The 20,269-nt window shown below is 49.7% G+C and overlaps 1 protein-coding gene across 1 annotated transcript; it reads right to left on the minus strand.

Moving 5' to 3' along the window:
- Window positions 1-15,797: 15,797 nt before the first annotated feature.
- Window positions 15,798-17,081, minus strand: LOC124234699 (homeobox protein MSX-3-like). Its single transcript, XM_046652064.1, has 2 exons — window positions 16,868-17,081; window positions 15,798-16,207 (listed from the first exon to the last, which is right to left on the minus strand). The coding sequence occupies exons 1-2, from the start codon at window positions 17,079-17,081 to the stop codon at window positions 15,798-15,800; spliced, it is 624 nt and encodes a 207-aa protein (XP_046508020.1).
- Window positions 17,082-20,269: the final 3,188 nt, after the last annotated feature.

A 20,269-nucleotide genomic window follows, 5' to 3' on the forward strand; every position in this document is an offset into this window, starting at 1 on the left:
TGCTGTGGTTCCTCGTGGTCAGGCGGTCAGTCCACCCACCGTGAGCACTGCCTCTGCTGGGCGTTTCCTCTTGCCTCTCGGACTCTTTAAATGGGAACGCTTTCCTTCTGCTGGTCGGGACCTTCAGCATTTCCTTCAGTAAGAGCCAGTAGTAACAAACGTTCTCAATTCTGTTTGCTGAAAAAGTCTCTATGTTCTTGTTCTTGAAAGCTCTTTTTGCTAGGAATGCAGTACTCGATTGGCAGTTTTTCCCTAAGCATGTTGGACACATTGTTCCACTGCCTTCCAGCTGTCCTTGTTGCAGCTGAGAAGCCAGGTGTCAGCCTGATGGCTGTTCTTCAGAAGACACCTTGTTTGGGCCGGCCCCGTGGCCAAGTGGTTAAGTTCGTGCAGCCCAGGGTTTCACCGGTTTGGATCCTGGGCGTGGACATGGCACTGCTCATTAGGCCATGTTGAGGTGGCCACAACTAGAAGAACCCACAACTAAAAATATACAGCTGTGTACCGGGAGGCTTTGGGGAGAAAAAGGAAAAATAAAATCTTTAAAAAAAAAAAAAAAGAAGACAGCTTGTCGTTTCTCTGACGGTGTCCTGTGGTGCGCTCAGAGCTGTCAGGTGAAGAGACCACCCACCCTGCTTGCTCTTCACTCACTGGGTTTTTTGAACCTCAGGTTTTGTCTCTTCAAATGTTACCTCTGGGCCATTGTCTGTTACAATTAAATGTATGTTAGGCATCCTCGCCCTTTCTTCCATGTTTCTTAAGGCTTTCATATTTTCTGTTCCTTATCTGGCTTTGCTACATTCTGGATAATTTCTTCGGATCTACTTTGCAGTTCACTAGTTTTCTTACCAGCTGTATCAAATATGCTGTTAAACTCGTCCAGTTTTTCATTTCAGTAGTTAGTTACGGTTTTCAATTCTATAAGTTCTACATTGTTTTTATAATTTGCTGGATTTCTATAGCTTTGTTCATCACATTTTCAATCCATTCTTTTATTTTGTAAACATATTAGACTTGTTTTATGTTCTCTGATTGATGATATCAATATCTGAAGACTGCGGCTCTGATTCTTCTGTCCATTTTTTCTGCTGACTCACTCATGGTGCCGTGTTTGCTGGTGAATTTTGTGATTTTTGGCTGTGAGTTTGTATTCTTTTGAACTTTACCTCTGGAATTTCTCTGACACATCTGAGTTCTTCTAGAAAAAATTAGTATTTGTTTCTGTCATGTGAGTGGGGGTGCTATCAATCTAGAACCATTTAAAATAAATTATTAGGTATGAGTTTTTACTCTCAATTCAGTTTTTCCACAAATACCCTTCCTGTGTTGCCTTTACACAGCCCTTAGCCAAAGTGAAACATCCGAGGGATAGAAACAGACCCCTCATTTCACTCATAGCTAGAAAAATAGAAATAAAAACACACTGAGAGACCCTTTCTTACACATCCAACTGACAAAACTTCAGAGGTGGATGGCGTGCTATTGTTCAGTCTGTGGGCAGACAGGCATCTCATACATCGTCAGTGGGGATGCTGAAGGCCACCACCCCCAAAGAAGGAGAAATTAGCAATAGCTAACAAAATTACTTCTGTATTTACCCTTTGACCCAGCCATCTTACTTCAAGGGATGTATCCTGAAGACACATTGGCAAAAATTCAAAAGATCCACTCAAAAGGCAATTTATTCAATAAAACTTTTAACAACTAAAGACTGAAAACAACTCAAATGTCCCAAGTCCCAAATGACCCAAGGAGAGTCAAGAACTGAAATTTTTTGGCATGGGAAAAAGAAGATACAGATTTAAGATCAATGAAGGTAATAAAAACCCTGTAGTCTGAATCCAAATTAGAAGTATTGCTATAACCTTGTAAAATATATTCCATATTTGTTAAATCAGTAGCTCTACTGAAAAGCCTGGATTCGTTTTTAGAAATCAAGGAGGTTATTGAGGAACACTAAAGTTGGACTCGGGAGCCAACTTAGATGAAGACCCACCGACCAAAGATAGGACAGCGTGAGCATCATCAAGAGTACTAGCCACCATTGCGTGAAACCCATCAGGCATGTTTAAATCCATGATCTCATAATCATTCTTTAAAGACAAAAACCTCAGTGACTCCCTTTGGGAGGATATCAGGAACTAATGTCATTTTGAAAGCTGGTAAATTAACAAAAATTAAGAATATGTCCTACCTTTCCTGCAAGAACTATACCTAAGGGTGACTAAGCTGTCGATGTCAGTGATGGCTAACATCGCAAAGAGAGAGTGGACCAGACATTGGATTTTTCCTGATGGAAGTTCACCATGCTCCTATTAGTAGTCTTGCCAAGACATTAAGGCACAATCTGATTGTCTTAGCCTCTTCCCTCCAAATGCAGAGCCTGAGACGAGGGCTGCATGAAGGTGGTTTATATTAGAAATGATCCTAAGGAGCAGGAGTGAGGGGCTGGAGAGGGTGAAACAAGGAAGGAGGGAAAGCCCACCCACCAGGGAGGTTATTGGAGTAGTGCTCATTGTGGGCAATTGAGGCTCTGACCCATTGGAGACCCGTGAGGAACCTTGTAGGATGTGCCTCAGAAGTGTCCACCCAAGACACAGAGAAGAGAGGATTCATCTACTGGTTGCCCCATGGAATATTAACTCCCTCACACTTCTAGCTTTGTGGGCAGGAATGGTCAGAATGGTCCAGCACCCCACACCTGGCAGAGAAGCCGTAGAGTAGAAAGAGAGCTTTGGAGTGACCGATGGGAGATGCTGTTGGGTTGCCCCTGAGCAGCTTGTTGCTGCAGCAAAAATGAGTTCACAGATGGACTGAGGAGATGTGAGGTGGCACGGAGGTGTCAGAGGCACTGGTCAAGCTTCCAGATGAGAGAACACATTAAATGACACCCAGGGATGCAGGCAGAAAAATCCAGGTTGTGGAAAACTACAGGTAAAACAACCTGGTTTCTTTAATAAAGAACAGAGAAGGAAAACCTACAGACACGAAACCTACAACACACGTCAGCCAGCGGCGGTGTGGGGACCTTATTGGGATGCAGAATCAGATGCTCAAACTGAAAAAAAAATTAACAAAAACAAAACAAGACTACTTGAGGATCAACCTCCAGGATGACAATGTGAGGCACTCCACTGACCCATTCTTAGTGAAACTGGTAAAAATTAGGAAAAACAATAAAAATTAAAACAAAAAACCACAACAATACAGTAGTCCCCACTTATCCACAGGAAATACATTCCAAGACCCCCAGTGGCTGCCTGAAACCGTGCTTAGCACCAGCCCCTATCTAGAGTATGTTTTTTCTTATACACATGTACCTATGATAAAATTTAGTTTATATATTAGGCACAGTAAGAGATTAACAACAATAATTAATAATAAAAGGGAATAATTATAACAATATACTGTTATAAAAGTTAGGTGAATGTGGTCTCTCTCTATGTTATTTTACTTTACTCACCCTTCTTGTGACGACGTGAGATGATACAATGCCTACATGATGAGATGAATGATGTAGGCATTGTGAAGTAGCACTAGGCTACTATTGACCTTCTGACCGAGGATCATAAGCTCCATGGAGAAGGAGGATCATTGAGCCGTGACAGTGCCAATGTTGGGTGTCAGGAGCAGATGATGTTGATGTCTGAGGATCCAACAAAGAGATGATGTATGACCTGGGCGGGATGGAGCGGAAGGTGGTGCGAGATTTCATCATGCTACTCAGAATGGTACACAATTTAAAACTTATGAGTTGTTTATTTCTGGAATTTTCCATTTAATATTTTCAGACTATCGTTGGCCATGGGTAACTGAAACCAAATAAAGTGAATCTGCAGATAAAGAAGGACTACTGTAATTAAAGCTTCTGAGAATGGTTCTAAGGGCAAACAGGCAAAGAAGAAACATCTATCCAAGAAATCTATGAAAATTCAGCAAGAAAGGAAAGAGCCTGTGGTATCTGAGCCAAGACCACCCCATCCCTCCTCTCTCCCAGCTCAGTGAGGCAGAGACTCCACTCCAGACTGCCGCAGCTAAGAGCACTCCCCTCGGCTCCCAGTTGGAGGGCCTCCTTCCAAAGGAGCAGTGCCCCCAGTGCCTGTTGCTGAGGCTGAGTCCAAGTAAGTCTGGTTGAGAGGAAGGGCTCTCTTCTGCCCAGCCCCCACCCACGGAGCAGAGGCTCTACCCTGGGGGAGGCACCGCCCCACATACTGGGGCCCTGATCACCATTGCCCTGCTGTGAGGCAGTGTTCCATGCAAGAAGAGGTAAGCAGAGAGGACATCAGGCTGATGCCCTCCCACTGAGCTCCGAGAGCACAGGTGTCACTCACGGAGAAGTTTGCCCTTGTCCTCACCCCAGCTCCAGAGCCCTGGCTCAGAGATTTTGCCTGGAGGGAAAGCAAGTCAGAAAAACAGATTGCTCCTAATTTCTTCCCAAAGGAACTGACTTCATTTGCAATAGACAGTGGAGAAGTTCAAGCCCAAGGGCATTCTCAAGAACGTGAAGAGGTGGTGAAAGGTGGCCAAGAGACAGGCTATACTGGAGGCTGGTTCACAAGAGGGAACCAGGGAAAGAAGAACTGGGAGGATCCCTCTTGGGGTCAAAACAAATACAGGCACATCTCAGAGACACTGCAAGTTTGGTTCTAAACCACCACAATAATGCAAATATCACAATAAAGTGAGTCACTTTATTGTGAATTGTTTGGTTTCCCAGTGCTTATAAAAGTTATGTTTACAGTATAGGGTAGTCTATTAAGTGTGCAATAACATTATGTCTAAAAAAAAAAAGAATTACATACCTTAATTTAAAAATACTTTATTGCTAAAAAATGCTAACCATCATCTGAGCCTTCCAAGCATTGTAATCTTTTTGGTGGTGGAGGATCTTGTAAAAACGCAGTATCTGCAAAGCACAATAAAACAAGGTATACCTGTATCAAACACTGACCGCAGAACACTTTCAAAGGAGCCAGAACTTGATTGGATTAGTCTGTAGAAGAATGTATGCCCAGGGCATTGTTGAAAACAATGGAGCAGTCAGCTGGCAATTAGTGCAGTTTAACAGCTGGGTGTGGTCAGGGAAAGAGAGGAAGAATTGTTTTGGGGGCTGTAGCCGGTGCATTGAATTAAGAATATGTAGATTATGACCTGATGAATGAGGAGGCACAAGCCACTCACAGAGGGGTCGGCAGGTAGCTCCCTAGCATCTGAACTACCACTTTGAGGAAGTGAAAACCCTGGGGGCATTTTGATTGAAGGTGTATTTTCAATACACTCACACAAAGGAAGTAGAGTCACAAGATTTATTACTTACAGATCCCAGAAGCTGGGGAGGGGGCAGGGGGTGGGGGGAATGAGCCAGAGAAGGGCAGTTCTCTATCCCAGGTCACCAGTGAGCAGGAGATAGAGAACAGGGTAGCAAGCACCTGTTACTTATAAGGTGGTTGAGGTGGAGATCACTAACTTTTGGAAGGCTCAACTCTGAGTGGTCATTTTAAAAGATGACCTGGGAGAAGCAAAGGGGAACTTGAAGCAGGGAACCTAAGCTCAGGTCTTTCTCTAAATGTGTAGACTCAGCGTGGCCAGGGTTGTCATACTGTGAAATGCCAAGGTAGCAACTCAGAATAGCTGTTTTCTCATCACAAGAGTCCTATGAAAGCACTGTCATTCCAGGATGACTGTGGGCACACCTGAAGCTGCATCTCCCTCAGGAGCAACATCAGAGGCTTAACACTGTGGGGGTGGGGAGGTATAAAGGGATAGTCTTCACTAAAATAATCCAGCCCAACACTAAACAAATAACAATAATAAGCCCCAGAGGAGGGGGACCAGTATCCAGAGTTGCTACAATATGTTATCTGTAATGTCCAATTTCCAACAAAAAATTATGAGGCATGCAAAGAAACAAGAATGTATAATTCATATGCCTGAAAATCAAGCAACAGAAACTGCATGTGAGCATGACAGGATATTGAATTTATCACAAAAGACTTCAAAGTAGCCATTATAAACATGTTCACAGAACTAAAGGAAACTATGATTAAAGAATTGCAGGACAAAGACAGTGTCTCATCAAATAGAGACTATCAATAAAGAGACAGAAATTATTTAAAAAGAACCAAATGGAAATTCTAGAGTTGAAAAGTATAACAACTGAAGAATTTTTAAAAACTCACCAGAGGGGCTCAACAGTAGAGCTGAAATAGCAGAATAAAGAATAAATGAACTTGAAGATTGACTGAGATTATGGAAGTCAAAGAATAGACAAAGAAAAATAAGACACATGAAGAGGGTCTCAGGGAAATTTGGAACACCACTAAGAAAGTCAATATACATGTAATGGGAATACCAGAAGGGAAGACAGGGAAAGAAGCAACAAAAAAAAGAAAAGAAAAAAATTGAAGAAATAATGGCTGAAAACTTCCCAAATTTATTGAAAAACAAGCTACACATCTAGGAATCTCAATGAATTCCAAGTAGGATAAATGCAAAGAGCATCCAGACACATCATCATAAGAATGCTGAAAGTCAAAGATAAGGGAAAAAATCTTGAAAGCAACAAGAGCAAAATGATTCATTACTCATAAGGGAACCCCAATAAAACTAATAGCTGACTTCCCATCAGAAATCATGGAGGCCACAGGGCTGGCCCAGTGGCATAGTGGTTAAGTTCACGTGCTCCGCTTTGGTGGCCTGGGGTTTGCAGGTTCAGATCCCGGGAGTGGACCTAGCACTGCTCGTCAAGCCACGCTGTGGCAGCATCTCACATAAAATAGAGGAAGATTGGCACAGATGTTAGCTCAGGGCCAATCTTTCTCACAAAAAGAGAGAGAGAGAAATAATGAAGGCCAGCAAGTAGTAGGATAAGATATTCAAAGTGCTCAAGGGAAAAGCTGTCAAGAATCCTATATCCAGCAATCAGAATGAAAGTGGGAACTTTACTACCTGCCTTACAGAAATAGGAAGGACTATAAAGGAACATTATGAACAGCTGTATGCCAACAAATTAGATAACTTAGATGAAATGGGCACATTCCTAGAAAGACACAGAATACTAAAGATGACTCAAGAAGAAATAGACAATCTGAATAGACCTCTCACAGGCGAAGAGATTAAAGTAGCAAAACAACAACAATAACAGAAACCTACCCATAAAGGAAAGTTTAGGACCAGATGGTTTCACCAGTTCTACCAAATATTTAAAGAAAAATTAACACCAATTTTTCAAAAACTCTTGCGAAAAATAGAAGAGAAGGGAACACTTCCCAACTCCTTTTATAAGTCTAGGACAGTACTGAGTTACCAAAACCAGGCAAAGACATCATAAGAAAAGAAAAGCATAATCCAATATGTCTTGTGAATATGGATGCAAAAATTCTCAATGAACATTAGCAAACCAAATCCAGCAACATATAAAAAGAATTATACACCATGGGGGTCAGCCCGGTGGCACAGCAGTTAAGTGCAGACGTTCTGCTTCAGCGGCCTGGCGTTTGTCAGTTCAGATCCCGGGTGTGGACATGGCACCGCTTGGCAAGCCATGCTGTGGCAGGCGTCCCACGTATAAAGTGGAGGAAGATGGGCACGGATGTTAGCTCAGGGCCAGTCTTCCTCAGCAAAAAGAGGAGGATTGGCAGCAGATGTTAGCTCAGGGCTAATCTTCCTCAAAAAATAAAATAAAATAAAATAATAATTATACACCATGACCAAGTGGGATTTATCCCAGGAATGCTATGTTGGTTTAACATCAGAAAAGCAATTCGTGTGATACATCATATCAATAGAATTTTTAAGAACCCACACAAGATCATCTCAATTGATGCAGAAAAATCATTTGACAAAATCCAATACCCTTTTATGATAAAAAAAAAAAACCACAAAAGAACACTTAATGAACTAGGGATAGAAGGGAACATCCTTAATTTGATAAAGTGCATCTATGAAAACCCCACAATTCACATCATACTTAATGGTGAAAGACTGGACGCCTTCAGGAATATCTGTTTTTGCCACTTCTATCCAGCATTGTACTGGAGATTCTAGACAGGGCGATTAGGCAAGAAAGAGAAAAACACATTCAGATTGGAAAGGAAGAAGTAAAATTATTTCTATTCACAGATGACGTAATCTTGTATATAGAAAATTCTAGGGAACAGACTGAAAAATTATTTGAATAAATGAGCTCAGCAAGGTTGTAGGATAAAAGATCAAAATATAAAATTACACCTCTATACATTTGCAATGAACAATCTAAAAATGGAGTTAAGAAAATCCCATTTGCAATAGCATCAAAAAGAATAATAATTCCTAAGAATATACTTAGGAATAAATTCAACAAAAAAATGCAAAACTTATCCCCTGAAAGCTATAAAACATTGTTCACAGAAATTAAAGATCTGAATAACTGGAAAACAATCTTATGCTTATGATTGGAAGACCTAACATTGTTAAAATGGCAATATTCCCTAATCCACAGATTCAATGCAATCTCTATCAGAATCCTAATGGACTTCTTTGTAGAAATTGACAAGCTGATTGTAAAATTCATACGAATTGCAAGGGACCCAGAATAGCGAACACAATCTTGAAAAAGAGCAACATAAGAAGACTCACATTTCCTGGTTTCAAAACTTACTAAAAAGCAACAGTAATCAAGACAGTGTCGTACTGGCAGAAGGACAGACATAAAAACCAATGGAATAGAATTGAGGGTCCAGAAATAAACCCATACACCTATGGTCAACTGATATTTGACAGGGTGCCAAGACCATCCAACGAGGAAAGAACAGTCTTTTCAACAAATGGTGCTGATAACCCGTCAACCACACGCAAAAGAAGGAAGTTAGATCCTTACTTCATGCCATATACAAAAATTAACTCAAAATGGATCAAAGACCTAAATGTAAGAGAGAAAACTATAAAACACTTAGGAGAAAATATACAGAAATCTTCATGGCCTTGGATTTGGCAAAGGATTCTTAGATGTGACACCAAAAGCACAAGCAACAAAAGAAAGAATAGATACATTAGACTTCACCAAAACTAAAATCTTTTGGGCTTTAAAAGACACCGTCAAGAAAGTGGAAGGATAACCCACATAATGGAAGAAAACATTGGCAAATCATATATCTGATCAGGATTTAATATCCAGAATGTATAAAGAACTCCTACAACTCAACTCAAAAGACAACTCAATTTAAAAATGGGGAAAGGACTTAAACAGATGTTTCCTGAAGAAGATGCATAAATGATAGCCAACAAGCACATGAGAAGATGGTCAACATCACTAGTCATCAGGGAAATACAAAGTAAAACCATGAGACTTCACACCCACTAGGTGAGCTGGAATCAAAAAGTCAGGTAATAACAGGTATTGGAGAGGATGTGGAGAAATCGGAACCCTTCTTCACTGCTGGTGGGAACGTAAAATGGTGTAGCCACTGTGGAAAACAGTCTTGCAGTCCTTAAAAGCATAGAGTGACCAGGAGCAATTCTACTCCTCTAGTGGTAAATACCCAAGAGAAATGAAAACATACATTCCCCACAAAAACTTGTACACGAATGTTTATAGCAGCATTATTCATAATAGCCAAAAGATAGAAACAACCCAAATGTCCCTCAACTGACAAATGGATAAACAAAATGAGTTCTATCCATATAATGAAATAGTCTTCAGCCATACAAAGGAATGAAACACCGACACGTGCTACAGCGTGGATGAACCTTGAGGACATCACGCCAAGTGAACGAAGCCAGACACACACAAAAAAGCCCATATTATATGTTCCGTTTCTAGAAATGTTCAGAACACGGAAATCTATAGAGACAGAAAGTGGGTTAATGGTTGCTTAGGGAGGGGGGGTCATGAGGACGTGGGATGATGGCTAAAGGACACAGAGTTTCTTTCTGAGGTGAGGAAACTGCTAACACTGACTGTGGTGATGATTCTGCATATCTGTGAATATACTTAAAAGCATTGAGCTATACACTTTAAAGGGGTGAGTTGTATGGTATGCGAGTTATCTCTCAATAAAGCTGTTTAAAAGGACAAACCAACCAAAAAATCATGACACACTCTGGGAAGCTTGAATGCTGCTGGGTGTTTGATGATTATTATTAATATTCTGTGATGATCACGGTGTGGTTATGTTTTCTAAAATAATCTTTAACAAAATACATCCTGAAATATTTGTGAAAGGAAATAATACAATGTCTGAGATTTGCTTCAGAATAATCCAGGAGAGAGGGTTGTTTGAGGTTTAGATGAAGCCAGATGGATCCTGAGTCAATGACTGCTGAAACTGCAAGGTGGGGACATGAAGGTCCTCATTCCATGTGTGTGTGTGTGTGTGTGTGTGTGTGTGTGTGAGTGTTTGGCATTTTCCATAATAAAAGTAAAAAGGAAGAAAAGCAGGCTGAGGCAGATGCAGCAGGAACCCTTCAGGAGCCAGAGCTCTGGGATGAAGGAAGCATCTTCGGGTTCCTAGGGCAGCCCCCTCCCCATTTGTGACAAAACAGGGCAACCCTAGGCAGCCATCTGTGAGCACATGGCTCCCAAGCAGCTCACTCTCAACCAAGCTTGTTGCCAGGCTGCCTGGAAGGAGCAGACGCAAACAGAGTTCTGTCTCTCTGGGCCATCAGCTGCCCTAGGCGGGGCACGGTGAGAACTGGCAGTGGGAGAGCAAACTGAGGCCCGGGCAGGTAGGAGGGAGCAGGCCCTGCACCTGGAGGGATGGGACCTCCCTGCAAAGTGGTCCAACTAGACCACGGTGGCCAAGAAGGTGGGGAATGGGTCCCCAGACGCTTTCGACAGCATTAGAAAACAGGCAAGCTTTCACCAGCAAACTGAACCGTCCCCTCTCCGAGAGGTCCGGGCGCACGGCAGCCATGCTCTGCGCTGGCATGCACTTGTGGGCCACCCTTGGGTAGCTCTTTGCGGATGCGCTGTCGAGTCAGGACACTCCACGCCACCTCTCTCTGCTCAGTACATCGCCTGTGACTGCTGCCAGTCCTTCATTCTTTCACCAAACCGAGGATGTCATGTTTCCACTGATTTGCTGCTGACAACGTTATTATGCCCTGTTGTACCGAAGTTTTAAACAGTTGTGTAGTCAATCCATCATTTGTTATCTTTACACTTTTTTTTTTTTGCTTTTATGTGTCAAAAGATCCATCCCCACCACCACCACAGGGTTTATGCTAGGAATTCACAATTGGCTTGATGTGAGAAAATCTATTATTATAATTTACCACATTAACAGATGGAAGGGAAAAATCATTTGATCATCTCAATATATGCAGAAAAAGCATTTGGTAAAATACAACATTCATTGATGATGACACTTGGTGTTAACCAGCTGCAGAAGGGAAGCTTAGTTTCCGGAAAAGGTATTTTGAAACACCTACCGCATACATCATGCTTACGGGGAAACTTTCAAAGTATTTCCTTTAGGGCTGGATCCGTGGCCGAGTGGTTAAGTTCGTGCGCTCTGCTTCAGTGGCCCAGGGTTTTGCTGGCCCAGATCCTGGGCGCAGACATGGCACCACTCGCCAGGCCATGCGGAGGCGGTGTCCCACATGCACAACCAGAGGCACTCCAACTAGAATATACAACTATGTACTGGGGACTTTGGGGAGGAGAAGAAGAACAAGAAAAAGAAAAAGAAGACTGGCAACAGATGTTAGCTCAGGTGCCTACCTTAAAAAAAAAAAGTGCTTCCTTTGCCCCTTCTGGCAACTTCTATCCACACTCACACTGGAGGCTCTGGCCAGCACAGGAAGACAAGAAAAAGAGAGAAGGGGGGTGTGCCCCTGGGTTTCCTTTTGGCTCCATTTAACAGAAAGCCCAAACAATTGCTTAAACAAGGTAAGAATGTAATTCTCTCTGCCTGAGGCCTCCCCAGCCTCCTGCAGGGTCCGGGGGCCCTGCCTCTGGGTGCAGCCTTCACCACCCCAAGGCATAAAAACGGGGATTCACTGAGGGCAGGGCTGAGTATACAGTTCCTCCTTCTACAAATTTTCAAAGTACAACCTGGAAAAAAATAACACGACTGGAACGTTTAAAGGAATAATGTAGCTATGTGGTGTGGTTTTTAAGAACACATGCTTCATACATGCTAAGGCACTTCCTTTCCACATTTACTGCTTCTGCAGTCTCTCATCTCACCATCACTGGCCAGGTCAGTGTAATTCGCTACGTGATTATCTTTCTTAATGGTCAAATGGATGGACGTACAGCATACAATGCAGAATATTAGAAATAGCAAAAACTGTGTATATTTAGGTAAACAAGACAGCAATTTTTTAAAAGTCAAAATGAAAGCACCAGAACTGCAGGCCATCTGGAGAGCATTCTGTATTATCATGCCAGGAAAGCACAGTGACCCATTTGTTCAGAGACACTCCCTGAGGGCACGCACAGACAGGGAAGGGCGCCCGTGCCCCGTGCCCGGCACCGGACTGTGTCAGTTGAAGCACGCTGCATAGCATTTCAGGCAATGCAGAATGATGTTATTCTCTACATGCTAATCGTTTTACCTTTACAGCCTCCTGGCATGAAGTCTGCCCAAAGAGTGCTTTCTTCTTATGAAATATTTCATGTGTACAAAAGCACATGTAAAATCGCATGTCCTGGTGGAGACGGCAGTGCCACAATCATACCATCTAGCTTAAGGAGCACCCAGTGCCGCACTTTTAGAAGTCCCAGAGGAGGCCTCTGCCCTCCAGACAACCGCTTCTTCATGATCCTTCAAGATCTAGGTTAGATTGCAAGAGTCCCTCTGCTAGAAATACTGAAACAGGACTGACCTGGCCCAACCCTGAGTGGTCCACGGGCACAGGACCTGTGTTTGGGGTCCATGCCTGGGCTGGGCCAATAGCAGCACCTCCAGGCACAGAATAGGCAAGGCTGTTGTGGGGGGGGGGGGGGCATCTGCACCTGGCGGGGGGAGCAGTGGCTCTGAGAACTGACCGTGTGCCGGAAAGGGACACCGGGGGCCAAGCCTCATCCTCGCCCAGGAACCAGAATGAATGAGCACTGACGTAGGAGCCTCAGGGTGGTCTCCCAGGGCTTGGGTGGGATTCTGGTGACCCAGACCAGCCAAGCCTATTTGTTATGTCACTCATTTAATGAGACCAACAAGACACCCAGGCCTGGTGGGTGGGTGTCTGGGGTCCTCCACAGTCACACCCTCTCCACTTTGGCCCTACCAGGAACCCAAAGTCCACGCCATTACACAACTCAGCCCACTCCTTGTCCCCAGACCAAGTGGCCTCCCCAACCCCAAAGAGGCATAGTTTGCTCTGAGCTGCTCTCCTGACTCCCTGTCCAGGGCGTCTCCCAAGGCTAGAGGTGGGGTCTCTGAATCCACCAGCAGCAGCTGGGCATGAAGCAGATGAAAGGTCATGGATGGAGTGCCAGAATTCCGGGGTCCGGGGTGTCTGTCCTAAGACAAAGGGCAGCAGAGGCCCCAGGCTTCCGTGCAGGGACAAATGCTTCCACGTTGGCTCCGGCCAGCTCTGGGCAGCCTCAGGGCCTTGGAGACCTCCCATTCAGAGACACTGGCCGAAGGAGGCGGCCTGCGGGCCATTCAGGGACCCGAGCCCTCTGTGAGAAGGCTGACAGCCAGTACCCTTCTCTCTCTTGTGCCCGAGAAGAACAGCAGAAAAGTCTTGGTCTTGACAAGTTTGCTTCAGCCTTGCCCAGCAACAAGGGCACCATCTGGTGGGCTCTCACGTGCTCTCGGCCCCCACGGCGCCTTGCTTACCCTCGGTGGTCTGGAAGGCAGACCGGCTCAGTGGGGAGAGCTGGGCGGGGAGCCTCCCCAGGTCGGTGTCTTGGGTCACAAATGGTTGTGGACACATCAGGAAGTTCCTCTGCCAGCCCGGCTCTGCCCAGCACTCTAGGACTGCAGCGCAGCCAGCACCACATGGATCACAGCTGGGTGTTCGAAGTGGCAGGGCTGTGCGTGCAGACCCCTGCTCCATGGGAGGCCATTGCTGGGACGGAGACCAGCAGCCAGGGACACACTGGGCAGGTGGCACATGTTTTCATTGCCACCTCAAGCTGTTTGCAAAGTGAACACTGTTATCCTGGCTGTAACACTTGTCCTGATCTTCCTGGGTGTCTCTCAGGGACCTCAGATTTGAGAGGAGGATCAGAGTACTGACTGACCTTAAAAAGGGCAGATGAGCTCTGCAAGGTGCATGGGGTACCAGGAGCACAGGTGGTGGCCCTCAGGCCCCTCAGCCCCTCCTCGAGCCCGCTCTGTGCAGCGGCCCCCACCCGCCTTCTCTGGCATGGTCATAGACCACGGGCAGATCTGTTCCCTTGAAAATTGTGCCTGGCACTGGGTTCTGAGTCCAGCAGCCCAGTTTCAGGATGCACTGGTACACACCAGAGGAAGCGGGCACCTCGGCCTCCTTCCCCTCTCAGCAGCCTGCACTTCGAGAACTGGGTTAGTTTCCTTTAAAACCTGTCGTGAATTTTCCTTTTTTCAGGAAACATATGGGGAGTTACGGCCACTGATAGGTAAGTTAACACAATATCACTTCCGGACCTTTCGGTGGTCGTTTCCTGTGCTGTTGAGTAAACCCGGCCTCCCCTCCTGCGAGGGCAGGCAGCACCCGGGCCAGCGCCCGCTGTTCTAGGGAGAGAAAGGCTTGGTCGTGTCTGCAGCCCACTTGCAGTTCTCAGCTCCCACCCCGGGTGAGGAGCCAACACGGAAACGGGCCCTGTGGGCTTTCACGCCCTGCCCGGCGCCCTACACAGACCAGTCCCTGGAGGAGCCCAGACCATCGTCCTCTTTCCTCACTGGGTGACGGCGGCCGCAGGGCGGTTCCTAAATTAATCAGCACGTTATAAAGCAGCAGCAGCAGGACGACCAGCAGGTCCCTGGTCATCCTGGCCGAGTTAGGGCAAGGCCTGGGGGACGAACCCGGACCCCCGCGCCGCCGGTCCTGCTGCGGTCCTCCCCGGGCACCGGCGGCGGGGGCGCGGCTCCTCCGGGTTCCGCTCCCCCGGCCGACCCGCGCGTCTCCCTGCCGCTCGGTCGTCGCGGAAGCCAAGTGGGTACGCCCGCACGGCGCTGCGCAGTGCACTCTCCACGCCCGCAGGCGCCTCCGCGGACGCCCCCCACACTCACACTCGCATCACACTGGCTCTCACTCACACACGCACTCTCCCCCCCCCCCCCCCCCCGCAGAGACAGCATTTCGCCTCAGGCTCCCAGAAGCTCTCTAGGAAAAAATACGGAAAAAATTCCCTGAAATAAGCGTGAAAGTTTCCATTCGGTCTCGACGGCAACAAACCTAGTTAGTGAAAGTAATTAGTAAGTTTCCCGTCAGGAGTCCTGGCACCAAACTCTTATTTTCATTTCTTTGTTGGGGAATCCGTTTCTCGCCAGAGCTCGAGGTCCTCCAGTCCATCTCGAGTCGACGTGGTACAGGAGGAAAGGGCGTCGGAATAAACCGCAAAATACTCGTTGTTTTGTACACAACAGGAAGCTCTGGTCCATTTCGAGGACGCTGTAGGAAACTACGTTATTTCGGGAAACTTTGGTACGAACATAAGTTCTAAAAATTTGCAAAATACAAATAGGCTTGAAGGATCCATTGTAACACTGTATTAACAACAAAAAGAACAGGAACCGCTGGGAGGTCACCTGGAGCAGCAGATCCCCGCGTGGACGAGTACGCGGCCGGACCGGCGCAGCTCGCCCGCCCCGCCTCGCAGGCCCTGCGCCCTCCGTCCGCAGCCGACCCCAGCCCGGCTCGCCGCGCGCGTCCAGACCTCCCTAGGACAGGTAATACACGCCGTAGGCGGCGGGCGCGGCGAGGAGTCCTGGCACCTGCGGCAGGGCGCCCGCCGCGCCGCCGAACACGGCAGGGGAGCCGGGCAGGTGGGCGCCCAGGGGGAAAGGCAGCGCAAAGGAGGGCAGCAGCGGCTTGGCCGCCAGCTTCAGCTTCTCCAGCTCGGCCTCCTGCAGCCGCTTGGCCTTGGCCCGGCGGTTCTGAAACCAGATCTTGACCTGCGTCTCGCTGAGGCTCAGGCTGCTGGAGAACTCGGCGCGCTCCGCGATGGACAGGTACTGCTTCTGGCGGAACTTGCGCTCCAGCGCCAGCAGCTGCGCCGTAGTGAAGGGCGTCCGCGGCTTGCGGTTGTTCTTGTGTTTTCGGAGGGTGCACGGCGGAGGGCTGGGGGCGCCTGGGAGGAAAGAGAAGCACAAAGCAGGCGCTCAGACGCCGGCGGTGCGCGCCCCTTTCCGACACTCCCGGATTCCTGCTAAGGCCGGTTCCGGAGACGAGTCCCGGCTCCGTAACCTTGGCCCTCAGAGGAGACGAGACCCAAAAGCGACTGGGGTGAGAGAGGCAGAGCACCCGGAGCCTGCGCGGGGAGGGGACGCTGTGGATTCGGGCTCTGCCCCCCAAATCAGTGGCCCCGCACCCCAAGGGAGAGGAGGCTCTGCCCTCTTGGAGAAGCGAGAAGCCTGGGCGGGAGGCGGCCGCAGGAACTGCGCGGTGAGCACAGAGGCAGACTCGGCGAAGCAGAAGTTAGCCATCGCGGGGACGGACGGGGGCAGGGGGTGCCTGGGCCAGAGAGGCTCGGAGGCAAGAAGACGCGGGGTCGTGGATTGGGGACTCAGCCCCGGAGCAGGCCGGAAGCCTGGTTGGCGTGGGACGCGGGAGCCGCTGCGGGGCTTGTGCGCCGGAGGGCTCGAGGGAGCTGGTTTCTCTGCACTCAGGCCGGGCGCGTCAGTGGCTACTTTCTGAAGTTATGAGGGACAGCGCCGTTCCCGCCCTGGTTCTCCGTGCCTGGGCCGGGAGGGCTCCTCTCCCGGCCCCGACCGTGCAACAGGGCACTTACGTGGGGAGGACGAGCGGGCGGCCGGCGGGAACCAGGCCCTGGGCTCCGCGGCGCCCCGCGGCCTCTCCTCCCGGGGCGTCGGGGGCTCCCGGCCCAGACCGCGCTCTGCCTCCAGCAGCGAGTCGACACTGAAGGGCAGCGAGCCGGACCCCGCGAGGACCCTACCGCACGTCCTGAGCCCAGCGGAGTTCATGCTGAGAGACGCCGGGGCCATGCGCAGGCCGGGCGCGTGGCTGCCGGGGCCCAGCAGGCGCGAAGCAGGGACAGCGCGCGGCACGACTGCCCGGGACTTGGCGGCGCCCTAGCCCGTGGTGTCCTATAAAAAGGCGGTGCTTCTTTCATGCACCGCTGTCCAATCGTCGCGGCCGCGGCCACGTGGGCCTAGGCGTCCATTGGCCTCACTGCCCCGAGGGGGCGGGACGGACAGGGAGGGGCGGGATGGCCGCATGGGACCCGTGAACCCTCGGCCCCAGCTCTCCCGGTGCGCGCAAGTGGGCTCCTAGCGTACGCCGCTGGCTCCCCGAGAGCTGCAGGCCCAGCCCGTGTTCTCCTGCCCAGGAGGCGGCTGGGGCACCCGGGGAGCGCGCAGAGCTGGCCCCAGCCTCCCCAACCGGAGGAGCCGACGGCGGGCGCGGGCTGGCGGAGCCGCAGGCGGAGCAGCGGCCCTTGACCGCGCGCGGATCCTGCGACGCCCAGAGCTCAGCGCCCCCCGCAGTGTCGTCCCTCCGTCTGTTGCCGGCTGCTCTTCCCGCTGCGCCCTAGCCCGGAGCCGGAACCCTCAGCGCGGGCCTGCCTCGGCTCAGGCACTCTCTCCGAATCCTGGGGGCCACAAGTGACGCATTCTGCGTCCCGACTGACGACTCCGCTTTCGTCGCCTTGAAGTCGGCCTGTGGTGCCCTTGGCCCTGGGTGGCTTTTCAGGCACCTGAAGCGGCCGAGCGCCCTCCCGGGCAGGGGCAGCCCCTCGCACTGCCCGGGTGTCACACGGCGCGGCCCTAGGCGCAGCCGGGAGCACGTCGGAGGTCCCTGGGCGCGAGCCGGGGCCGCGGGGAAGGGAGCGGCGGCCGCCCTCTTTCCCGCCCCCGACGCGGGGCTTGGGACACAGGCGGGCGCCTTGGCCGTTCCTGGCCGGGAGCGCGGAGTCCGCCTCTGGGTGTGCGGTTCACCGAGAGCCTCTCCCGCTCCGCACTTGTTCGGCCGAATCCTCCCGGAACCTGGAACTTCCGACCTGGGACCTGGGACGAGCCCCGCTGAGAGGGGCGTTGGGCGGCGCGGGCTTTCCACCCACCCCAGCCCGGAGGGGCTGCTCCCGGTAGGCACCCGCGGACCGAGGCGGAGACAGGGCCCCACCCTGGGCTCGCAGGAGGAGGAGCCAGGCCCGACAGAGACCGTCCTTGGTTGGACCAATCTCTGGTTTAAAAACCTTCTTGGGAGCTGCAAACGAGGCGCCGCTGTGCCGGCTCTCCCTGAAGGCAAGAACCGCGCTGAGCATTAGAATGAGTCCTGAGACCGGTTTGCGGGTAACGACTCTATGTCCGATTAATATCCTAGACCACAGAAATAGCAACTTAAATCGATATATGTTTATTTTTGAAAAAACAAATTTGCTTTAATGAAATCCAGCTTTTGGGAACAGTTTAACTGTCCAGCTCAGCCAGAGAAATTCAATTAGAAAGTTTTTTTTCTCCATGCAAATTTAGAAACATGTCTAAAAGGGGCCCTCAGGCCGCTCCAGGGCCAGGCCTGGTGTCTGCGGCAGGATCAGCTCTTTCTGTATTCCAAGATGGATTGCCCCTTTCTAATGTAATAAAGATGTTCTGAGTTGACGGAAGATAATTGCATCATTAAAGTACGCCCTTTGAAGGCCTCTCTCCCAGTAGTTTATCTTCAGCAGGTCACTCTCGGGAGTGTTTGGAGAAGAATTTTAACAAAGATGACAGCCAGCTGCCCCAGCCTGCGCCATGTCCACTCAGGACGCTCGGAAGGTGGCATCGGGGTGGATGAAGTGGAAGCCTGCACTGCGGGCTGGCTGGCCTGGGGGAAGGAGGGGGTCACAGGGTCAGGCAAGGATGCTGACCTTCAGGACAGTCTTGCCCTTCCCTGCGTGTGTCAGCAGTGGGTGTTTGTCCCTCCCAGTAGGGCAAGGCTAGGCCAGCACTGACCAGGCCCCTGCCTGGCACCAGCTCCAGCAGAGGGGCAGAGGAGGGAAGGAGGATGGGGGAGGGGCGGGGGGTGTGGAGCCCCCAGGATTGGACTTGAAAACTCAGACCCCAACGTTCAGCACAAACAGGTCTCCAGCACAGTGGTATCTCCAGCCCCGACTTGGGCCTGGCCAGCAGAGGCTCTGAAATGGGAGGTAAGGCAAGGAGTAGTGGGTGAGAAGGGACCCACTTCTGTCAACACAGTGGCTTTGGGCGCAGAAACTCACATCCCACATGTGATGGGAGCCTGGACTCTGTCTTTCACCACCAGCAGGGAGGAAGATGCCTGCGGGCACTTGGCTTCCCAGTGGCCCAGGAGCAGGCCAGCCAGGTGTGTTGTGTGGACAGGGGACCAGGCACAACCTCTGGCGACAGGCCCTTCTAGAGGCTGGTAGGTGCTGAGGCCAATGCCCCCACCCCCGTCCCAGGTGTGCCCCTGAAATGATGGCAAAACCCCAAAGACTGCTCTGCTCACCCCACACTTCGGTAGATACTGTCCCCAGCTTGAGTGGCATTGTTTCCCACAGTGACCTGCTGCTTGTTCTGAGCTGCGAGGGGCAGAAGGTGCAGCTAAGGCCAGACACTCTTCTTTCCTGTGTCTCAGGGCCTCCCTTTTGTGCTGACTTCGTAGGGAGTGAACACATTCTCAGCTTTCAGAAATGAGTGCCAGGGGCTGCCTCAGTGGAGTCAGTGTAACAGGATGAGTTTTGAGAATGGATTTTGTTTTGTAGGATTTATACAGCCAAGTCTGGAACTGGACAGGATCAAAACAGAAATATTCTCCCTCCTCTTAAAACTTAGTGGAGGGGAGCGTTTGATGCTGCAGAGCTGAGGTCATGTAAAGCCTGTGCCAGATGGTGACGTGGGATTGAAGGTGACACCACGTTACTGAAGAAAGTAATTTTCCCCTTTTGGATATTGATGACACATGTCCAGTCTTTGATGGGAAAAAACTGAGCAGACTTTCCCTGCTGCCTAGCAGCCAGTGGGGACCAGCAGTTTGCGCACAATGGCACTATTGCTGGCCTGTCTCGTGCGGGCAGCTGACTCCCAGGGTCTCACTCCAGGGCAGGACCACCAGCTCCCGGCCTCCTCCAAAGACTGCACTTCCCAGACAGTGCAATCTCCAAGGAAAAGCCGAGCTGGAAACCACCAATTTATGCCTCATCCTCTTACATCATTGCTGTCAGCTTCGGCCCCAG

This window comes from Equus quagga, chromosome 2, assembly GCF_021613505.1.
Source record: "Equus quagga isolate Etosha38 chromosome 2, UCLA_HA_Equagga_1.0, whole genome shotgun sequence".
Classification (NCBI taxonomy): Eukaryota; Metazoa; Chordata; class Mammalia; order Perissodactyla; family Equidae; genus Equus; species Equus quagga.